Source organism: Cuculus canorus, chromosome 1 (genome assembly GCF_017976375.1).
Source record: "Cuculus canorus isolate bCucCan1 chromosome 1, bCucCan1.pri, whole genome shotgun sequence".
In the NCBI taxonomy this organism is placed as follows: domain Eukaryota; kingdom Metazoa; phylum Chordata; class Aves; order Cuculiformes; family Cuculidae; genus Cuculus; species Cuculus canorus.
In genome coordinates, this window is record NC_071401.1 from 26933060 (window position 1) to 26951469 (window position 18410).

An 18410-nucleotide genomic window follows, 5' to 3' on the forward strand; every position below is an offset into this window, starting at 1 on the left:
CATTAAAGGAAAAATACTAACTGTACATGTTTACTCACTATCCCTCCAAGAGTCTAAGAATATTAAAATCTGCAACAAATGGTGCATTTTTTATTAGATACTTTCTATTTTTTCTTCAGCTAGAAAAACAAAAAAAAAACCTAGATGGACTTTGTAAGTGATTTATTATCCTTTTTCACTAAGTCTCTCTACACACACACATGCATATATATACATACACACATGATTTGGACAGCAAACAGTGCAAGACAGAGTTTATTTTGAAAAGAGGAAAATCTTTCTCCCATGTGAATGTGTGTGATGCAAACAAATGTGAAGATTTCTACTGCACATTGATTCTATAAAACTTCATTTTACTGCAGCCTAAATTTGGAATCAAACTTAGGTGGTACACACTTGTTTAATAAGATAAAATATTCATGGCCATGCTTCAAGCCACTCCAATGCTACCTAAAATCTCTGCACTGGGTTATTTGTGTTCGGTTTTGGTGTTTTGCTTTTTTGGGGGAGAGGCATTGTTTTTTATTTTATTAATTTATTTTAAAACCTGAGACTTGACACTAAACCTGGGCAATTCCAGTCACTCCATCCTGAATATTATCATCTCTGACGAGAAGAGACCATGTTTCTGAAACTATGGAAGATCCTTGGTCTTGAGATTTAAGTTTTTCTACTGAATTACCATCCTTTGAAGTTTAAATATAAGACATCAACCTGCTGAAATCCAGGGTGAATGCCTCATAAGGGTAGGGAAATTGTATTAGTGTTGGTTAACCTTAATAGATGTCTAACTATGAAATTACAACCTCCTGCAGCAGCATTCAAGTCCATAACTCAGTACAGGTTTGTTTAACACACTAGATTTCTGTGGTTTTCAACAGGTATGTCAGTAACGGAATACAAAACTCTCACAAACTACAGTAATCCAGTGTTGTAGAACTGATGTCGCCTGATGTCACCCTACTCCAAACCAAGCTGAATTATTTGTTGAAATACTTATATGCAAACGTGACTGACTGTGCCTACACGTGAAATTCCAAATTCAAGTTTTCCATACAGAAAACAAGATCACATGCTACAATTTTGCTCCGCTACTGAAGGATAACTTCAAAGATTGTTTTAAAAGAAGGCACGACAAATTAACACAGTCACTCCCAAACAGCCTTGGGTAACTTTTTAATCTGCCCCTCCTTAGTAATTTTTACTTTTCTATTGTTAGAAACCTTTTTTAAAACAGAATGTGGGTCACATTTCAGTAAGAAGAATTTTAGCAGCTGTGAGAGAAGACGAATAAAAAGTCAGAGCCTGCCATGAAGAATTTTAATAGACAAGTTACCCCTGCAAGCTCACAGGCTCTTAATATGCTTTTAACTGCAGACACGAGAAGGCAGAAATCTCGTGAAGCTTTCATTCAGCCACTGCTGCGACTCGTCCCCTCCGAGGGATGAAACTGGATATTGACTAAAGGGGTTTGCCCGGGAGATACTTAGATTTTTTCCCTCCAGCGCAGAGCGAGGCGGTGGGCGGGCAGTGCCGCACCACCCCGGCGGCAGCCCCGGGCGCTTCTCCTCGCGTTTCCTTCGTCCCATTCTCTCCCCTTAACCTGTCCCGGCGCTCAGGCAGCCACGGGCCACCGCTGTCGCCCCGCACCCTGCGGGGAGAGGAAACTCTCTGCAGCTCTGCCCCGCAGAGCCACATCCGAGCCAGGGAGGGAGGGAATCCCGCTGCAACTCTGCCCCGCGGAGCCAGACCCGCTCCGGGGAGGGAGGGAACCCTGCTGCAACTCAGCCCCGCGGAGCCAGACCCGCTCCGGGGAGGGAGGGAACCAACCCCGCTGCAGCTCTGCAGAGCCCGGTCCGGTCCGGGGCGGGAGGCTCGGTGCGGGGCAGGCTGCGCTCCGCTGCGGGCAGGGTGCGCTCCTCCGCGGCCCTCCCCGACACGGGGTCTCGGCGGCGCCGCTCCCGAGGTGGCTGACAGCAAGGCGACCCGTGACCCTCGCCTCCCCGTGCCCCCCCGTTCCCGCACAGCCAGAGCCGCTCTCTCGGCGCCTCCTCCTCGTCAACCTGTCGATGGGCCGGGAGGAGGGAGGGGGCGGCTGTCCCCGCTCGGGCTCGCGGGATTGGCAAGCGGCTGCGTCCAATCGCTCCCGATAGGCTCGCCCCCCGCGGGCTCCCGTTGGACGCTCGGAGGCGCGGGGGGCGCGGCGGGGCTCCCTGCGGAGCGCTCAGAGCGCGGCGTGTGCGCGGCTGCGGGAGCTCCCGGCGCTTCGCTCTGCCCAGCGAGGATGATGCGAGCGGCTCTCCCCGCCGCGCCGCGGCGGCTGCTGGCCGGCTTGCTGCTGCTGGCCGGCTGCGCGGGGCTCGGCGAGCCGCAGCCGGGCAGCGCCGCCGCGTCCTCGCCGTGGGAGCCGGAGGCGGCCGCCGTCGTGGTGGCCAACCGCGGGCTGCGGGTGCCGCTGGGGCGCTCCGCCTGGCTGGACCCCGCGAGGGACCTGGTGCTGCGGGTGCAGCCGGGGGACCGCTGCCACCTCACCGTGCTGGACGAGGACCCGCTGTGGCAGCGGCCGGGCCGCCTGAGCCCCCGGCGCTTCCCCTGCGACTTCGGCCCCCGCGAGGTGCGGTACTGGCACCTGGGCGGCCGCAGCCCCGCCCGCGACCGCGTGCGACTGCAGCTGCGCTACGACTCGGCGAGCCGCGCGCTGGTGCTGCCGCTGGCGCTGCAGGTGGAGGTGCTGTTCACGCAGCTGGAGATCGTCACCCGCAACCTGCCCCTCGTCGTGGAGCGCCTGCGGGGCACCAGCAGCCCGCTGGACGCGCGCAGCCTGGAGTTCGCCTTCGAGCCGGGCCGACAGCGCTGCCGCGTGGGGCTGCTGCCGCCGCTGGCCGGGCTGCCCCGCTACGGGGAGATCGTGGGGATCCCCGCGGCGGCGGCGGCGGCGGGCGGGGAAGCGGCGGGCGGTGTCCCGATGCCAGACTCCATGTGGGACTGCGAGGAGTTCCTGCGGCTGGGGCTGCGCTACCGGCACACGGCGGCCGGCGGGTCCCCCAACCGCGACCTGGTGCCGCTGGTGGCCGAGCTGCGGGAGGCGGCGGGCGCCGGGGCGCTGCTGAAGCGCGAGTACTTCCAGGTGCTGGTGCGGATCCGGGCTGGGAGCGAGAACGTGGCCCCCAAGCCCAGCTTCTTGGCCATGCTCATGATGGAGGTGGACCAGTTCGTCCTCACCGCCCTCACGCCGGACATGCTGGCGGCTGAGGATGCCGAGACGCCGCCAGATCTGCTGCTCTTCAACATCACTTCGCCCTTCGGCCCTGGCCAGGGGCACATGGTCAGCACGGATGACCGGAGCTTGCCCATCTCCTCCTTCAGCCAGCGGGACGTGAGGGAGCTGCGCATCGCCTACCAGCCACCCGTGGAGGACTCCGATCGGGAGCGGCTCTTTGAGCTCGAGCTGGAAGTGTTGGACCCCGAGGGTGCTGCCTCAGAGCCCTTTGCCTTTGTGATTGTGGTGAAGCCCATGAACACCCTGGCACCCGTTGTGACTCGCAACACCGGCCTCCTGCTCTATGAGGGGCAGTCACGGCCTCTCTCAGGCCCCGGTCCCAGCCCCAACCTGGTCATCAGCGATGAGGATGACCTTGAGCAGGTGAGGGTGAGTGTGGTGGCAGGGCTGAGGCACGGCCACCTTACTCTGCTGGACGACACCCCAGAACCTGCTGCCCCTCGTAAACACTTCACAGTGGCCGAGCTGGCGGCAGGCCGGGTCATCTACCAGCATGACGGCAGTGAGTCTCCGCTCAGTGACAATCTGGTGCTGCGACTGGAAGATGGTGGCTCGCGGCACCGTGTTGAGTTCCTTTTCCCCATTACTGTGGTGCCCACTGATGACCAGCCGCCCCTGCTCAACGCTAACACCGGGCTGGACATGGCTGAGGGTGAAACGGTGCCCATCACCACCCGTGCTCTTAGCGCCACTGACATCGACTCACAGGATGCCATCCTGCTCTTCACAGTAGAGTCTGGTCCCGCTGCTGGGCGGCTCCTGCTCCGTCAAGTGCAGCCACCTCCTGACTGGGAAGATGAGGACGAAGATGAGAGCTTTTCTTGGAGGAGAGTCGCAGGTTCAGCAGGGAGCTCTATAATCTATGAAAAGCCAGTGAGAGAATGGCTGCAGCAGGACATTGTGGAAGGGCGTCTCTACTACCACCACTTTGGGCCTCACAGCCCTGGCCCTGCGGTTGTGTTGGACCAGTTTGTCTTTAGAGTCCAGGATGACAATGACCCACCCAACCGCTCCGGACCACAGACTTTCATGATTCGAGTACATCCCATAGACAGATTAGCCCCAGAGCTACACAGTAGCAGCAGCCTGCACTTAATAGTTGCAGAACAGCAAGTAACCCCACTGCGAAGGAAGCACTTGTGTTACACAGATCAGGATTCAGGGGACCGTGAACTCCGCTACACAATAACCCAGCCCCCCACTGACACTGACAGTAACCACCCTCCAGATGTATACGGAGCCCGCCTTGGATCCCTCGTGCTGACTGAGGATCACTCTGTGGAAGTCACGCACTTCACCCAAGCCCAGATCAATCATCACAAGATATCGTACCGTCCCCCACAGGAAGAACTGGGAGTGGCTCCTCATTTGATTCAATTCCAGTATCAAGTGCAAGACGCAGCTGGCAATGCTGCTGAAGGGACTTTCACCATCTATCTGCAGCCTGTGGATAACCAGCCTCCTGAAATCACTAATACTGGCTTCAATTTGCCTGAGGGAGGCAGCCATGTCCTCAGTCCAAATGAGCTGGATGCCAGTGACACAGACACTGAGCTTGCCCATCTCAGGTTTATCCTGACCCAGCCTCCTCAGTATGGCCAGTTGCAGCTTTCTGGGTACAGTTTGATTCCAGGAGGTGTCTTTGGCCTGGAGGATATCAGGCAAGGGAGAGTGGTGTATGTGCACAGTGGAGCTGAGACCAACAGTGATACCTGTGGGCTTGATGTGAGTGATGGCGTTCATTTTGTGCCTATCACACTAAAAATGAACGTGCAACCAGTTGATGATGAAGTACCTAGGCTACGGTTGCCTCCAGGCACTCTTGGTTCCTACTTAGATGTTCTGGAGAATGGTGCTGCTGAAATCACTGCTAATGTCATTCAGGGCACGGATGAGGATACAGATGACCTTATGTTGACCTTCATTGTAGAGGATCCTCCTCAGCATGGGAACATCTTGGTCCAAGGGGTGCCTGCAGAGAGATTTTCTCAGAGAGATTTGCTGGATGGTGCTGTGGTGTATGCTCACACTGGTGGTGAAATAGGCCTTCTGCCCAAAGAGGATGCCTTCAACCTTACTTTGTCTGACCTGTCTGAGGAGTGGAGCGTCAGGGGCAGTGTTGTTCAAGGAGTTTCAGTCTTGGTGACCATTCTTCCCGTTGACAGTCAAGCCCCAGAGATTTTTGCGGGAGAGCAGTTCATAGTAATGGAAGGTGACAAACGAGTCATTACTCCTGCTCATCTCAGGGCTGAAGATGTGGATACTCCTAATGATGATATATTGTGCACCATTGTTGCTCAGCCCTCATCTGGGTATGTAGAAAACATCTCTCCAGCCCCAGGATCTGAAAAATCCAGAGCAGGTCTGGCTATAAGCGCTTTTACTTTGAAAGACCTTCGTCAAGGGCATATATTTTATGTCCAAAGTATACATAGAGGTGTAGAGCCTGTCAAAGACAGATTTGCTTTCCGCTGTTCTGATGGCATTAACTTTTCCCAAAGGCACTTTTTCCCCATTGTAATTATACCAATCAATGATGAAGAGCCTGAAATCTTTATGCGAGAGTTTGTTGTGATGGAAGGCATGAGCTTGGTTATCGATACCCCTATCCTCAATGCAGCTGATGCGGACATCCCTCCTGATGAGTTATTGTTCACAATTACGAGACTTCCCAGACACGGCCACATTGTGAATCAGCTGGTCAACGGAACTGTCCTAGTGGAGAGCTTCACTTTGGATCAGATAACAGAGAGCTCCAATATACTCTACGAACATGATGACTCTGAGACAAAAGAGGACAGTTTTGAGGTGAAACTCACAGATGGTAAACATACTGTTAGGAAAACAGTACTCATCATGGTTGTTCCTGTAGATGATGAGACACCCAGAATGGCCATCAATGATGGTTTGGAGATTGAAATGGGGGAAACTAGAACTATCCATAACAGAATATTGAAGGCTACTGACCTAGATTCTGAAGATAAAACCTTGACATACATTATAAGATATGGACCAGCACAAGGCCTCCTGCAGAGAATAAAACCTTCAGGTGGAGTTGAGAATATCACCTTGGGGATGAACTTCACCCAAGGTGAAGTGGATAGAAACTTAATTCGATATATGCATTTTGGCCAACAAGGAGTTCGTGATCTTATCAAATTTGATGTGACAGATGGAATAAATCCTCTCATTGACCGCTACTTTTATGTGACAATAGGTAGCATTGATATTGTCTTCCCAGATGTAATCAGCAAAGGAGTTTCTTTGAAGGAGGGAGGGAAGGTAACCCTTACTACTGATTTGCTTAGCACAAGTGACCTGAATAGTCCAGATGAGAACTTAGTTTTCACTATTACCAGAGCACCAGTTCGTGGTCATCTTGAATGCACAGATCGGCCTGGTGTACCCATCTCTACTTTTACTCAACTCCTCTTAGCAGGCAATAAGGTCTACTACATTCACACTTCAGAAGATGAGGTGAAAATGGACAGCTTTGAGTTTGAGGTGACTGACGGCTATAACCCTGTATTTCGTACTTTCCGAATTTCTATCAGTGATGTGGACAATAAGAAACCTGTTGTCACAATCCATAACCTGGTGGTGAGTGAAAATGAATACAAACTGATAACCCCATTTGAACTGACTGCAGAAGACAGAGATACGCCTGATGCATTGCTAAAATTTATCATCACTCAAGTACCTGTTCATGGTCGGATCATGTTCAATAGCTCCAAACCAGTCACCACCTTCACTAAACAAGATCTAAATGAAAATCTAATCAGCTACAAACACGATGGCACAGAATCAGTGGAGGATAGCTTCTCCTTTACTGTTACAGATGGCACTCATACCGATTTCTATGTATTCCCCAACACTGTGTTTGAAACAAGGAAACCCCAGACTATGAAGATTCGAATAATGGCTGTGGATAACAGTGTACCTCAGATTGTGATAAACAAGGGTGCTCAGACTCTCCGCATTCTGGCCACGGGTCACATTGGGTTTCTGATTACCAACAAAGTGCTTAAAGTGGAAGACAGGGACAGTTTGCATGTTACTCTCAAGATCAGAATCACAGAGGCTCCACGCCATGGCTTCCTGATCCACCTGGGGAAAGGCAACCATAGCATCAGCCACTTCACCCAAGGTATTCTAGTACTCCAGGCTTTCTTTAGGTCACTGGAAAGAGCCTTTTTCGTGCTAAGCTCTGCAATAATTGATGGAAGAAACTTTCCAGCAGTGAGCTCATTTATAATGGCCTAATTATTTCTCAGTCTGTTTGTTATTTATTGCATCTGTGACAGCTTTAAACAGCAAAAGGTGTCTACTGGGTAAACAGTGAATAAAGGGGCATCCTCATTTTGGAAAGCTTATGGTCCAAATGACTGTAATTTGGACTTTTTATTAGTGATAGAAATTTACACAACAGAATTGGGCTGCACCTGGTTCCAAATTTTTAAAGACTGAGTGCCTTCTTTAAACACTTCTATTTAGAAAATGCTACAAGAGTGGCCAAGCTATTATTAACTAATGGTCATACCAGGTCTTGGGTATCAGTTGCTATGCAGTCTGAGCGCACTTAATTGTAAAAGCAAAATCATTTTCCAAACATGGGGAAATAATATATTACAAGTGCATTTGTTGCTTTAATTACACAAATCTTAACCACTAAGTGTGGTAAATTAAAAGGTAATATAAATATTTTAAAATTGTGCCAGCGGTACTTACTTTTTACATGAAACTGAAATACTAAGTGGTATAAATAGGACAAAAAGCACATGTGCCCTATGTGAAAGCCTATATAAAGCCTCAACACAAGGCTATGAAGTAACTTCTAACTGAAAGGGGAGCATTAGCTATTCTCCAGAGAATTTTCCATGTTATTTTGCAGTGAGTTAATAGCTGATTAATATAAAACTCAGATGAGGTTTCTTAGAGCCTTTTGCAGCTGGGGATTACACAGACAGCACAACAGCATGACATTCAAAGTTAAAGGGGTTCAGATGGGCTGGGCCGTGCAGGTGGTAAAGTTAGAGATGAACGCTTGCAATTGCCTGTATTACATTTCACAGAGCCCATAGTGGTATATATCCCATGTTGGCATTAATGATGTTCTTGTCAGAAACATCAAATCTTGAAAACAATCGAATGGCTAGGGTGCCTTAAGTTTTGCAGTGTTAGTGCAAAACTGTGGACAAGGAGGGACCAAACCATGTCTAAGCTTTGGGAACTGCCACAACCCCTTAAATGAGAGGCTTCAGTAATGAACTGAAAGTAATATTAAGAGTATTGTTGTCAGAATATGTAAGAAGTGAAAGAAAATAGGAGTAAGCAAGTAAACAGATTATCACTTTTTTAGTGGTTTTTGTCTTACATTGGAGAATGTAGACTTATGGGGTGGATGTTCCTTGAAAGCAGATGACTGCGTAGTCCAGTGATATCCCATTTTTTCAAGGGGAGGGGTGCAGTCAGGATAGGTACACGTTCCATTCTCTTCTGTGCCATGTGGCCAGGCATACGTTTCTCAGATGCACTTGTTACATCGCTTTCTCCTGGCAGCCTGGCTTTCACGCAGGCTTTCTTAATGTCCTGGGGCTGCCTGAGCTGGGTGAGGAGCGTGCAGCCCTCCCTGGCAGTACTGACGCAAGCACTCTAATTTGTTTTGAGTTGGATTATTTCTAATACACATTTCTTCAATAATTTTGTCCTTTGGCCTCTATGAGCAAATGCTACCTGAGCACCTGTGTTATTTCTGTGGTGCCTCGCTTCCCAGCTTCCTAAATGCTTTATAGAATGGTTTGCATTTTATGAAGCAAACACATAAAAATGTCTTCTGAATGCAGGGTCAAGGACTGAGGGAGAAGAGATGTCTGGAAAGTTTGCATGAGAGGCAGAAAGCATCAAGCTCAGACAGGGGTAATATGTGCTGAGGACAGGGAAAGATAACTTGCTGGAAGTCATACGATAACCTGGGAGTCCAAGTCATGGTTAAAAGGGCTCTGTGTTTTCCTTTCTTTGTGACCCATTACCATTAATGCGCAAAGCACTGTCAAATCCAGAGTAGCATGTTTATGTGTAGTTTATGTTTATGCTATACTGAGACAAATAATTGTTTAATGTTCAGGGCAGAAGTAACGAGGACCCTCTTTTGTCATATTCTTAATGATCCTAATGTAACTGCAGATTTTGCAACCAGCCACGAGTAATAGTTTTAATTTTGAGATGCTCCTGTATTGACTATTGGATTTGCTGTTATAAGCCTTCCTTTTATGTTTTGATCTCCCTCCTTTTTAGGGGTCTTATCCTGCCATGTGGGGCTACCTCTTATCAAATGCTGAACAGTTCCAGTTTCATTAACACGTGTGGGTCCTGATAGGGCTTGTAAAACATCTTTACAGTCTTCCAATTTATGTTGTAAGGGACCTCTGGAGGTTATTTGGTCCAACCCCTAGTGGGCCAACTTTGAAGTCAGATGAGGCTTTCTGGGGTCACGTGCAGGTGAATTTTGAGCTGCTCAGTAGTTTGTGAAGTCCATCCTAATAGTCTACCACCTTAGCCCAGCATTCCTTGGATTTGGTCTGTGGTTGTATGAGCACACAGCCTGATGGCTTTGAGTGAAGTAACACTGATGAAACAAGATTCATTTTGTACCAGCAGCTTCAGCAGTCTATTTTTTTGAGATTACCTGTAACTGAAGGACGGGACAAAGTGATTGTTTAGCAAACAGCTTTCTGACTTATGCTTGGGATTGCTTTTCAATATCTGCCAACAAAACTTTTGTCAAATGCTGGAAAGGAAATTAGCTTAGCTTTCATGATAAGTTAAAAGCCTCCTGTCAAAATGTGGTGGCGCAGAATATAGTGTGTCTTGGATATTTGTTGTGTATTTTATTCAGGAATAATCAGCATGGGAATTTCTAACTAGTAACATCAAATATTTCTGCTACAAGTACAATAGGTAATATGAGGCTCATAGGGCTGGGGTTGCTCAAAGCGAGTATTAGAGTGTGGAAGAATTAACTTCTTGGTAGAAGGTCCCCAAATACTGCAAATAGTTAGTACTTCTTATTCTTTTATATTGAATTCTTTGAACAATCTGAGTGGGTGAGAGAGAAGGGCAAGGAATAATAACAAAATAAAATATTTTTAAAATACATTAAGTAGTTCTTAAGTTTATTCATTACTCCTGAAAGGAGCACTCTTAACCCATTATGATTTATTTGTGCTTTATATTTATAATTCTGTAGTAATAAATACAGAGAAAGCTTAAAGAAAACGCTTACCACATGGTAATTTCTAGTCTATTGCTGTCCTAGGGCAAAAATACATACAAATAATATTGTGTATGCATAATCACACTGCACTCATCTCTGCAAGTCCTGGCTGGAATTTGTTCATAGTAGATATTCAAAAAGATTAAATTATTTGTTTAAAAGTAGGTAAAGTCTATTATATAACTGCTGAGTGTTTCATATTTGAAGACGTTTACTGTTATATAACGAGTAGATAACTAATGCTTGGATAATGTTTTGAATGGTCAAAGTGTGACGGACTCCTGAGCCCATTTTGGGAGTCTCTGGCCCCACGGGAGTGAGCTTGTGAGTAAGGACTAGGTCCCATTCTACAGCTCTGCGGGCGTGCTGAGGACCCAGGAAGAAGGGGAAGGCACAGTGGAGAGTAAGGATCTACCTTGGCAGTAATATAGCTTGATTCATGTCTCAGCACTCCATGTAGTCTTGTGAGGCCAAAGATTTGTACATGGTTTCTCCAGCCAAATGTACAACACTTTGCAAGCAATTATTTTTTCCAGCGTTCACCCCAATAATGCTTTTTATCTTCTTTTTCAAGCAGGTGTTCTCAGAGAGACAAGTGAATTCTGTTGTAAAGTGCATTTGTTTTCTAAAGAATATGCATTAATACATGTAACCCTTAATAACCACATCACTTTTGCAGAATTTTAAATAGGAAATTAATGCCCTATCTAGTGGAGATAATTTTTTTTAATAGAAAATAATGTTGGATGGATTTCAAAATTATGTGGGAGAATTCCAATATCGTATTAACATTTAGCAGGCACTGTAATAATACAGTAATGGATTGTGCTTACAACTAGGCAAGTTTTAATATAACTAACATAACCTAATGAAATGTAGAAAGAAAAATGTAGAATTCCTGAAGTGACTATGAACATGTTCTTAATGAACTGAAAACTGGAACTGGTCATTCCTTTGCAATTCTTATGGCAAAATTAAAATGTTTGGATGACAAGTGGCTTTTTTTCTTTTTTTTTTATGAGGTGGCCTTGGTCCTGCAAACATTGGCTCAAGTGCTTATCTCTCTCTCTATATATATATGTTGGAACCATGGATTTTAGTAAGGCTACCCAGGCTACCCATATGAGCAGAGCTGAATAGTTCTGTAAGTGTTTGCAGGATGAAAGATTTATTTGCCCCACCTACATGAAGAGAGGTTTGTTTGCATACTTTTTACAGTCCAATGAATTTTTGATCTTTAACTTTCAAACATTTATGGAAGAGATTCTTCAGTGACTTCTATTTGCTGATAATATTCTTTGTCCTAGAAGATGTCTGCCTGCTTTTGGAAGTGAGAATTTTGAGGAGCTCCAAGAAAAGTGCTTTGGGCTTCTTTGTAGTAATGCTGATGGGAGGAGAACTTGGGTGGTACTTAGTGCTATTAATTTCCAAAACTTTTTCTTAAAAAAAGTATCAGACATGGATTTTTACTAACAGAAATCTTTCAAAGAAAGTGATAAAATAGTTTTCATGTGTAATGTGTTTCTCATCACTGCACAAAGAAGCCAGAAAACACAACATTAATCAATATTTGTTAACATTTTACTACCTTTCCTTATTGCAATCGATGATTCAAAATTGTGCTTTGATTTTTTTCTTACTGAAGTCTTGTCTGTCTAATGCTTGGGTTCTTTAAACAGTCAATCACTGTAAGTGTATGAGCACAATTTGTGGCAGTTCGCATAGATTATATGACATATCATTTGAAAGTATGCCGATAGGAAGTGTGGTCTGGTGGAGAGGGCAAGAGGAGAGAGGTGGAGGAGGTGGAGGAGACTAAAGAGATTGTGATCTCTCTATTGCAGAATGTGTAGAGGTATTCCCTCCTAGAGAGAGACCACATGCCAGAACTAATCTAGTTCTAGAGGCAGGGTGGGTGGGGTCCCGTGGACTAATTTGTCTTGCCTCTTGAATGAAGGGTAGAACTTAGCATAGAAAATACCTTGGGGTTTGCTCTCATTTTGGCTACAGATTGTCTGTTCTTCAACTGGCAGCAATTAATATATTAGTGGAGATACACCTCTGTTTAAGAAAATGCACAACTAAAAGTATGAACTAGTTCTGACTGTTGAGCCTATGTTTCTACATTTCCGTTCAAGTTTGGTTTTGTAAATACATCTAGAAAGAAAGAGGGCACTGGGGAGGGAAGGTAGAGGGAGAGAGAATGAGTGGTGTCTGTAAAACTTCAGTGCTGTTAGTACTGTGTGTCTGAGCTCTGCTGGAGAACCTTAACCTCTCTCTGGTGAAGCTAAACTATTACGTGTCAAGATTTTCTGTAAAAAAAATTTCCTACCTTCAGCATTTAAAATAAAATCTATTTTTCCTCTTTCCAGCTGATATTGATGATATGAAGATATGCTATGTTTTACGAGGGGGTGACAATGCCACCAGTGACATTTTTCATTTCATGGTTGAAGATGGTGGTGAGTACTCATGAGATCTGTGCTTTTCTTGTTCTTGAAAGATGAGGAGTATACTTTAAGTATACTTTGCGAGTTTAAGAACACTGAATTTAACTCATGGAAATCCACGTTACCTGCTGGAATAGGATTTTTGTTGTGACTTTCCCATATTGTGAAAAGTTGATGAAATGGCAATAGCGTCTAATGAAAAAACATTCAACCTATTCTAGCAAGGAAATAAATTCTCTAAGTCTCCTCTGATACCTGGTCTTTCTGTAGTTTTACCTTTCTATTCCCTATTCAGGCTCTTTACACATATTCTCGTAAGTCTTTTATCTTGAGAAACTTCCTAGATTTTGATTTACAGTTATGGTTGCCTACCTCTTTAAAGGTTCCAGCTATAAGTCTATTCGTATGGATGCATTTTTTCTGATGTACGTGTTGTGTAGAGTTCAAGTTCTGATTCTAACATAACCAAATCCTCAATGGCTTGTCCAAGATCTTTCTAAGGTCACTGATGTGAATTCACCTGACTAATGTTATTTTGCAGGATTTTGGAGGATACAAAAGGAAAGAATAAAACTAAATTGAGACCACTGTCATATAGTCATTAAGGAAAAAATATTAAGGTTTTGTTCATTTGTTTTTAAAAAACATATAAAGAGCAGTTCAAAGGGTAAACAAAACACATTAACAGGCCTTTTTTCCCATCCAAAGTCTGTACTTAATGTGGATACTCCTAAATGTAGATATTTTTGTGTGTGGTAACAGATAGCTAGTTTATGTTACTTCAGTACCTTTTTTCATATGTGATATATAGCTCTATGAGTATTTGTGAGTTAATGTTATTAGCTAATTTGAAATACCCCTTAGAAAAAGTGCTTCAGGTTAGATTATTTCAGCTCATGTACTCAGCTTGTGTTACTATTTCACAAGAAACACAGTCAATTAATAGTATTAAGATCAGTAAACAAGGATTTGTCCTGTCTGTCATGGAGTGGACAGTTTTGTCATCATTTCCCATTGCTAGGAGTGGAATATTAAAGCATGTTCTCCTGTTCATTGTGCTGAATAAGCATAGAAGAGACAGTACCTCTAGAAACTTTTGAAAATGTCTTTGCAAATCTTTACTATATCAGAGAACAAGCAGCGAGAGAATAATTTTTAACAATTATTTTCCTTAAATGTTTTCTTTTAACTGAGATACAGGTAAGAGAAATGTAAAGATAATGAAGCAATGGGTGCTATATATTCCTAGTAATAACATCATTTTCTTACGGCAGGTGTCACCACAGGGTGACATTGTTCATGATTTTCAAGTTGTTCTTCTAGTAGGTGAACAAATACTCAGTCTTGAAATGTTTCGAGGTTTCTTGTGGTGGGGGTAATTAAAGATGAAAAAAATTTGCTCTCGGAGAACTGATTAACATTGGTTCTTTAAACTGAATTGCCCCTTGAGAACTCAATGTTTGAGGCTTCTCTCTATGCTATTTGAACACTTTCTAGTGGGAACTGTGTAGTTAAAGTGAATTGCACTTAATATATTATGACTCCATACCAAGAAATTTTCTTTCATTGGAAAGCTGACCTGCCACATCTGCTTCTGCTTGGCAGAGTTGTAACAGCCTGTCCATTGTAACAGCATGCTATTTTTCATAATGCAAACAATCAGTATGCTAAGTAGGTGCTTGCTGATTTTTTAGAGCCTTTGGAACTTGTGACAACATTATCGTCTTGCAGACTACTTATCAGGATAGTAAGATGGTCTTTGCTTTTCTGAGACTGTTGACACAGGGAAAAATGAGCTGTGTTGCATTTCAAAGTATTTCTGATTTTCTGCTTGACTCAAGGTGGTAAAACTGCATTTAAAAGGGCTGAAATTGTGATCAAAACTTAATATTTGTCTGTGTAAATTAATTCAAATTTATTAGCAGCGTCTTTAAAATCTGTAACACGGGTGCAAAATCCAGCTCTTTAATATAGCTGTATATCTGCCCTCTTCAGAAAGACATCAAAGCCAGTGTTTTGTAGCTCAGGTATACTTTGGAAGAATTTCACTGGTGCCAAGACTATTGTTTTAGTGGTTTTGATTTTCAGCCAAGTCATTCTAGCAGACTAAACACAAGATCTAAGTGAAAGATGCAGCACAGACTACCAACATAGGCTGCAGAATGGCACGCTTAAGACTTCTGTCTCCTGTATCAGGAATTTTGCAGTAGTAATGAGTTTATGATGGCTATCACACAGCGCCTAATGCTGTAAATAATATAAGTGGAACTTTAGTTAAGCTGCATTGTGCAATAATCCATAAGTGGTCCCATTGAAATGAGGAGAGGTTTCAAAATTTGTTTCAAGTGTTGATTATGTGTTAATATTTTTCAGCTAATTTGAAATAAGGAAAAAAAAATTAAATTGAGGCACATCTTGCAACCCAGGTATTTTATATCTTCCGGTTCTCTCATGCCTGAGTGAGGGGAACCTACAACACCAGTTCCCACTCTTTTCAAATAACATTGAATTAGAAAGTTGATTTTGCCCCATAACCTCTAGTATTGCCTGTACAATACTCTTCTATATGTCTTGAAATATTTGTTCATGGTCTTTGAACTGGAAATAGGAGAAAAAAGAGCATGATTTTCTCTAGCCCCGTCTTTTGATGGTTCATGTGCCTCACTTCTTATACCATGATTTAAGAGATCATGTGTTGGTCTCTTAAAAGTGCTAGTCTGATTGGTGCCCAAGTCTGTTACCTCAGGCTGTTACATGAAGGCTAAATACGAGAGTCATCAGACTGCTCCAATGTGGGTTTTGTTGTGGATCTTGAATTGTGTTTATTCTCTTATATGCGGCTAGCGTTTGGGTTAAGCAACTTAGAGCAACAGCAGGCTAGGTGAATGAGTGAGAGGAAATGAGTCGAGTCAACAGTCTGAGAGCTTGTGGCCCCTTTCCTGCTCGGTTTCCTACAGCAGGAGTAAGGTGAGTGCCATGCTGCGTATCAAATGGTGACCTCGGGTCCAATGATATGAAATATGCGACAGACTTGTTTTCTTACTCACTAAGAGACAAATCTACCATCTAAATAAATAGGAGAATTGGTTGAGGTTTTAAGCTGTGAAAGAGTCTTGTTGTCAGCATTGGTTACATACATATGCATGACTGTAGCTCTTTCCTGGCTTTAAATGGCTTGTTTAATAAAAGTAATTAAAAAGTGAAATACATTAAATACAATTCAGTTATTTATCAGTGTTAATATTTTTTTAAGGTAGAAAAAGTTTTAATTCTTCACCTTTAAGGATTTAGCCTCAAGATTATCTGCTTTAAAGTGAGTGAGCCTTTATATTTCTGTTATACTTAGACCATAAAGACACTATAATGTATTGGATGCTGATGAGTTAGCTTTGTGACGTTCTGGAAGAAAATAACTGTCATTCATATTACTAGTTTCTGTTTGGTTTTGAGTTTTTATGTTTAAAAGATCATGTGATGCTGTTGATACTGAAAATGTGTTGAGTCTATTTTAGCAAAACCTTGAAGAAAGTATGGATTTTTCTTTTTCATAAACATTGTGAAATAGTCTCAGTTCAATCTTTTTCCTCAGAAATAGCCTCTGCATTCCATTAACAAGGTGGAGAAACAGCTCTGCTTAGCAAGTGTAAACATGTGGCAGTGGTGAATCCTAATATTTAAATTATGAAATTCTTAATCCACTGATGCTACCGGAAGGCAGGGAAAATGGATTTCTTTTTTTTTTTTCTTGTGGGGAAGTAAAAGAATGGAAACTCAGACTGATAGTTGAACTGCTGGATATATTTGTGGTGTGAAGATTTGCACACTACTGAGAGGCTGACTAGAGAGGAAAAAAAGACCCAGCTGAAAATGCTTGAGCTGTTTAATTAGTGAAAAAAAGGCTCACAGAGTAACTTAAATCTGATAAACTTAATGAGAAACCGCAGTGTCTGCAGCAACTACATATTCCTGAAAGCTCAGGGAAAAAGGATATCTATGTCACTGCCAAATGTATGGATGGAGTTGGTGCTTCAGCTATGAAAGTGGCCTAATCTGTGTGGAATGAAAATTGACACGGAAATTAACTCCAGCATGTTGAGCTCTTGTGCCTTTTTCAGAAAACTGCATGCTATGATTTTATGCTACGTCTCTTATGAGTTGTCTGGGGTATTTTTACTCCTCACATGAGAAACTAGCACTGAGAATAAAATTAAAACTAAAGTCTGTTGTTTACCTTCCCTTTATGCCCTGCTTTTCTGTTTTTTTTTATAATACCACTGTAGTAAGTCATAGTAATTGAGTAAGAATATGGATCTAAATGCCCACCTATCCAAACTGTAGAAGATATTTTCTCCTTAATTGTGCAGTTTTGAATAATGTGAAACTGGTTGAACTGGTTTAAGGCAAATTTTTGGCCAGATTCTACTGATTGTGTAGAATAAAACAAACATACTTCAAAGCTGGAACTATACTCAAACTCCAGCTCAGATCCCATACTTCCAGAAGCTGTATCAGAGTCAAATATGTTCCCTTGCCAAGCAATGGGTATTGGGACTGAGATGGCAGTACTGCAGCAGTACTCTGCATGCCAGAGCTTCTCTGTGAAGGTCTACTATTTTCTTCATTTTTGCTTCACGTAAGAAAAAATCTTTTTTCTCTTTAGGTAATGAGGATAACTTTGCAATATTCAAGTTCAGACCCTGTAAAGTCAGGGAAGGAATGTTCATCTTTTCTAAACGGTGATCTGTTAAAAAAAAATTAAAAAATATGACCTTGTTCTTGCCCTGCTTGTTGCTTAGCTAGTGCCGTTGTCGCAGTGGTATGCCTTGCTTGCTTCTCCTCCTACCCTGTCTGTCTTCTGGAGCTTAAGGAAGCATCACCTATGGCAGAAATTTGTGTTATGTGTTATATTCGGCATTATCTTTTGTTGCAAGAGGCTGGTGCCATACTAACGGTTTTTGCATTACAGAGTCAGTTCCATTAAATTTACCTTTTTCAAGGAAAAAGTGAGACAATGCTGATTTGGGCCTGGGGCATTCTAAAACAAAAGAAGATGTTGCAAGGGGGAAACCTGTTTCCTGTTCAGCTCTAAATTGAAGCATAATCTGTCCCTCCCTTACCTAACTCCCTTCTCTGCTCAGTACTTAAGTGATGTCCTCCAAACTATTTTTATAGGGCAGCTAAGTGGTATCTTGCAGTGCAGTGCCTCAAGGGTAAAATGATTTCAAAGGGGAAGTAATGGCACATTCTCACGGCTGTTCTAGGAATGTGAGGATCACTAGGGAAGGAATGAAACAGGTTTATTTTTTTTTTATTTCAGGCTTTTAGGGCAGCTTTTCTGACTTAAAGCCTAAGCATTGCAAAGCCAAGGCTCGCAGAAACTGGTGATTTACATCATTAGCTAAATCTC

General features: G+C 43.7%; 1 protein-coding gene across 2 annotated transcripts in view; it reads left to right on the top strand.

The window, feature by feature from the left end:
• The first annotated feature begins 2249 nt into the window (after positions 1-2249).
• The window catches only part of FREM2 (FRAS1 related extracellular matrix 2), a 126703-nt gene continuing 110542 nt past the window's right edge, over positions 2250-18410 (top strand). For both annotated transcript variants that reach the window (XM_054054736.1, XM_054054744.1), the window contains exons 1-2: positions 2250-7427; positions 12926-13015. In XM_054054736.1, the coding sequence (XP_053910711.1) occupies positions 2285-7427; positions 12926-13015 (5233 nt within the window). In that variant the 5' untranslated portion in view covers positions 2250-2284. The remainder of the gene's footprint in view (positions 7428-12925; positions 13016-18410) is intronic.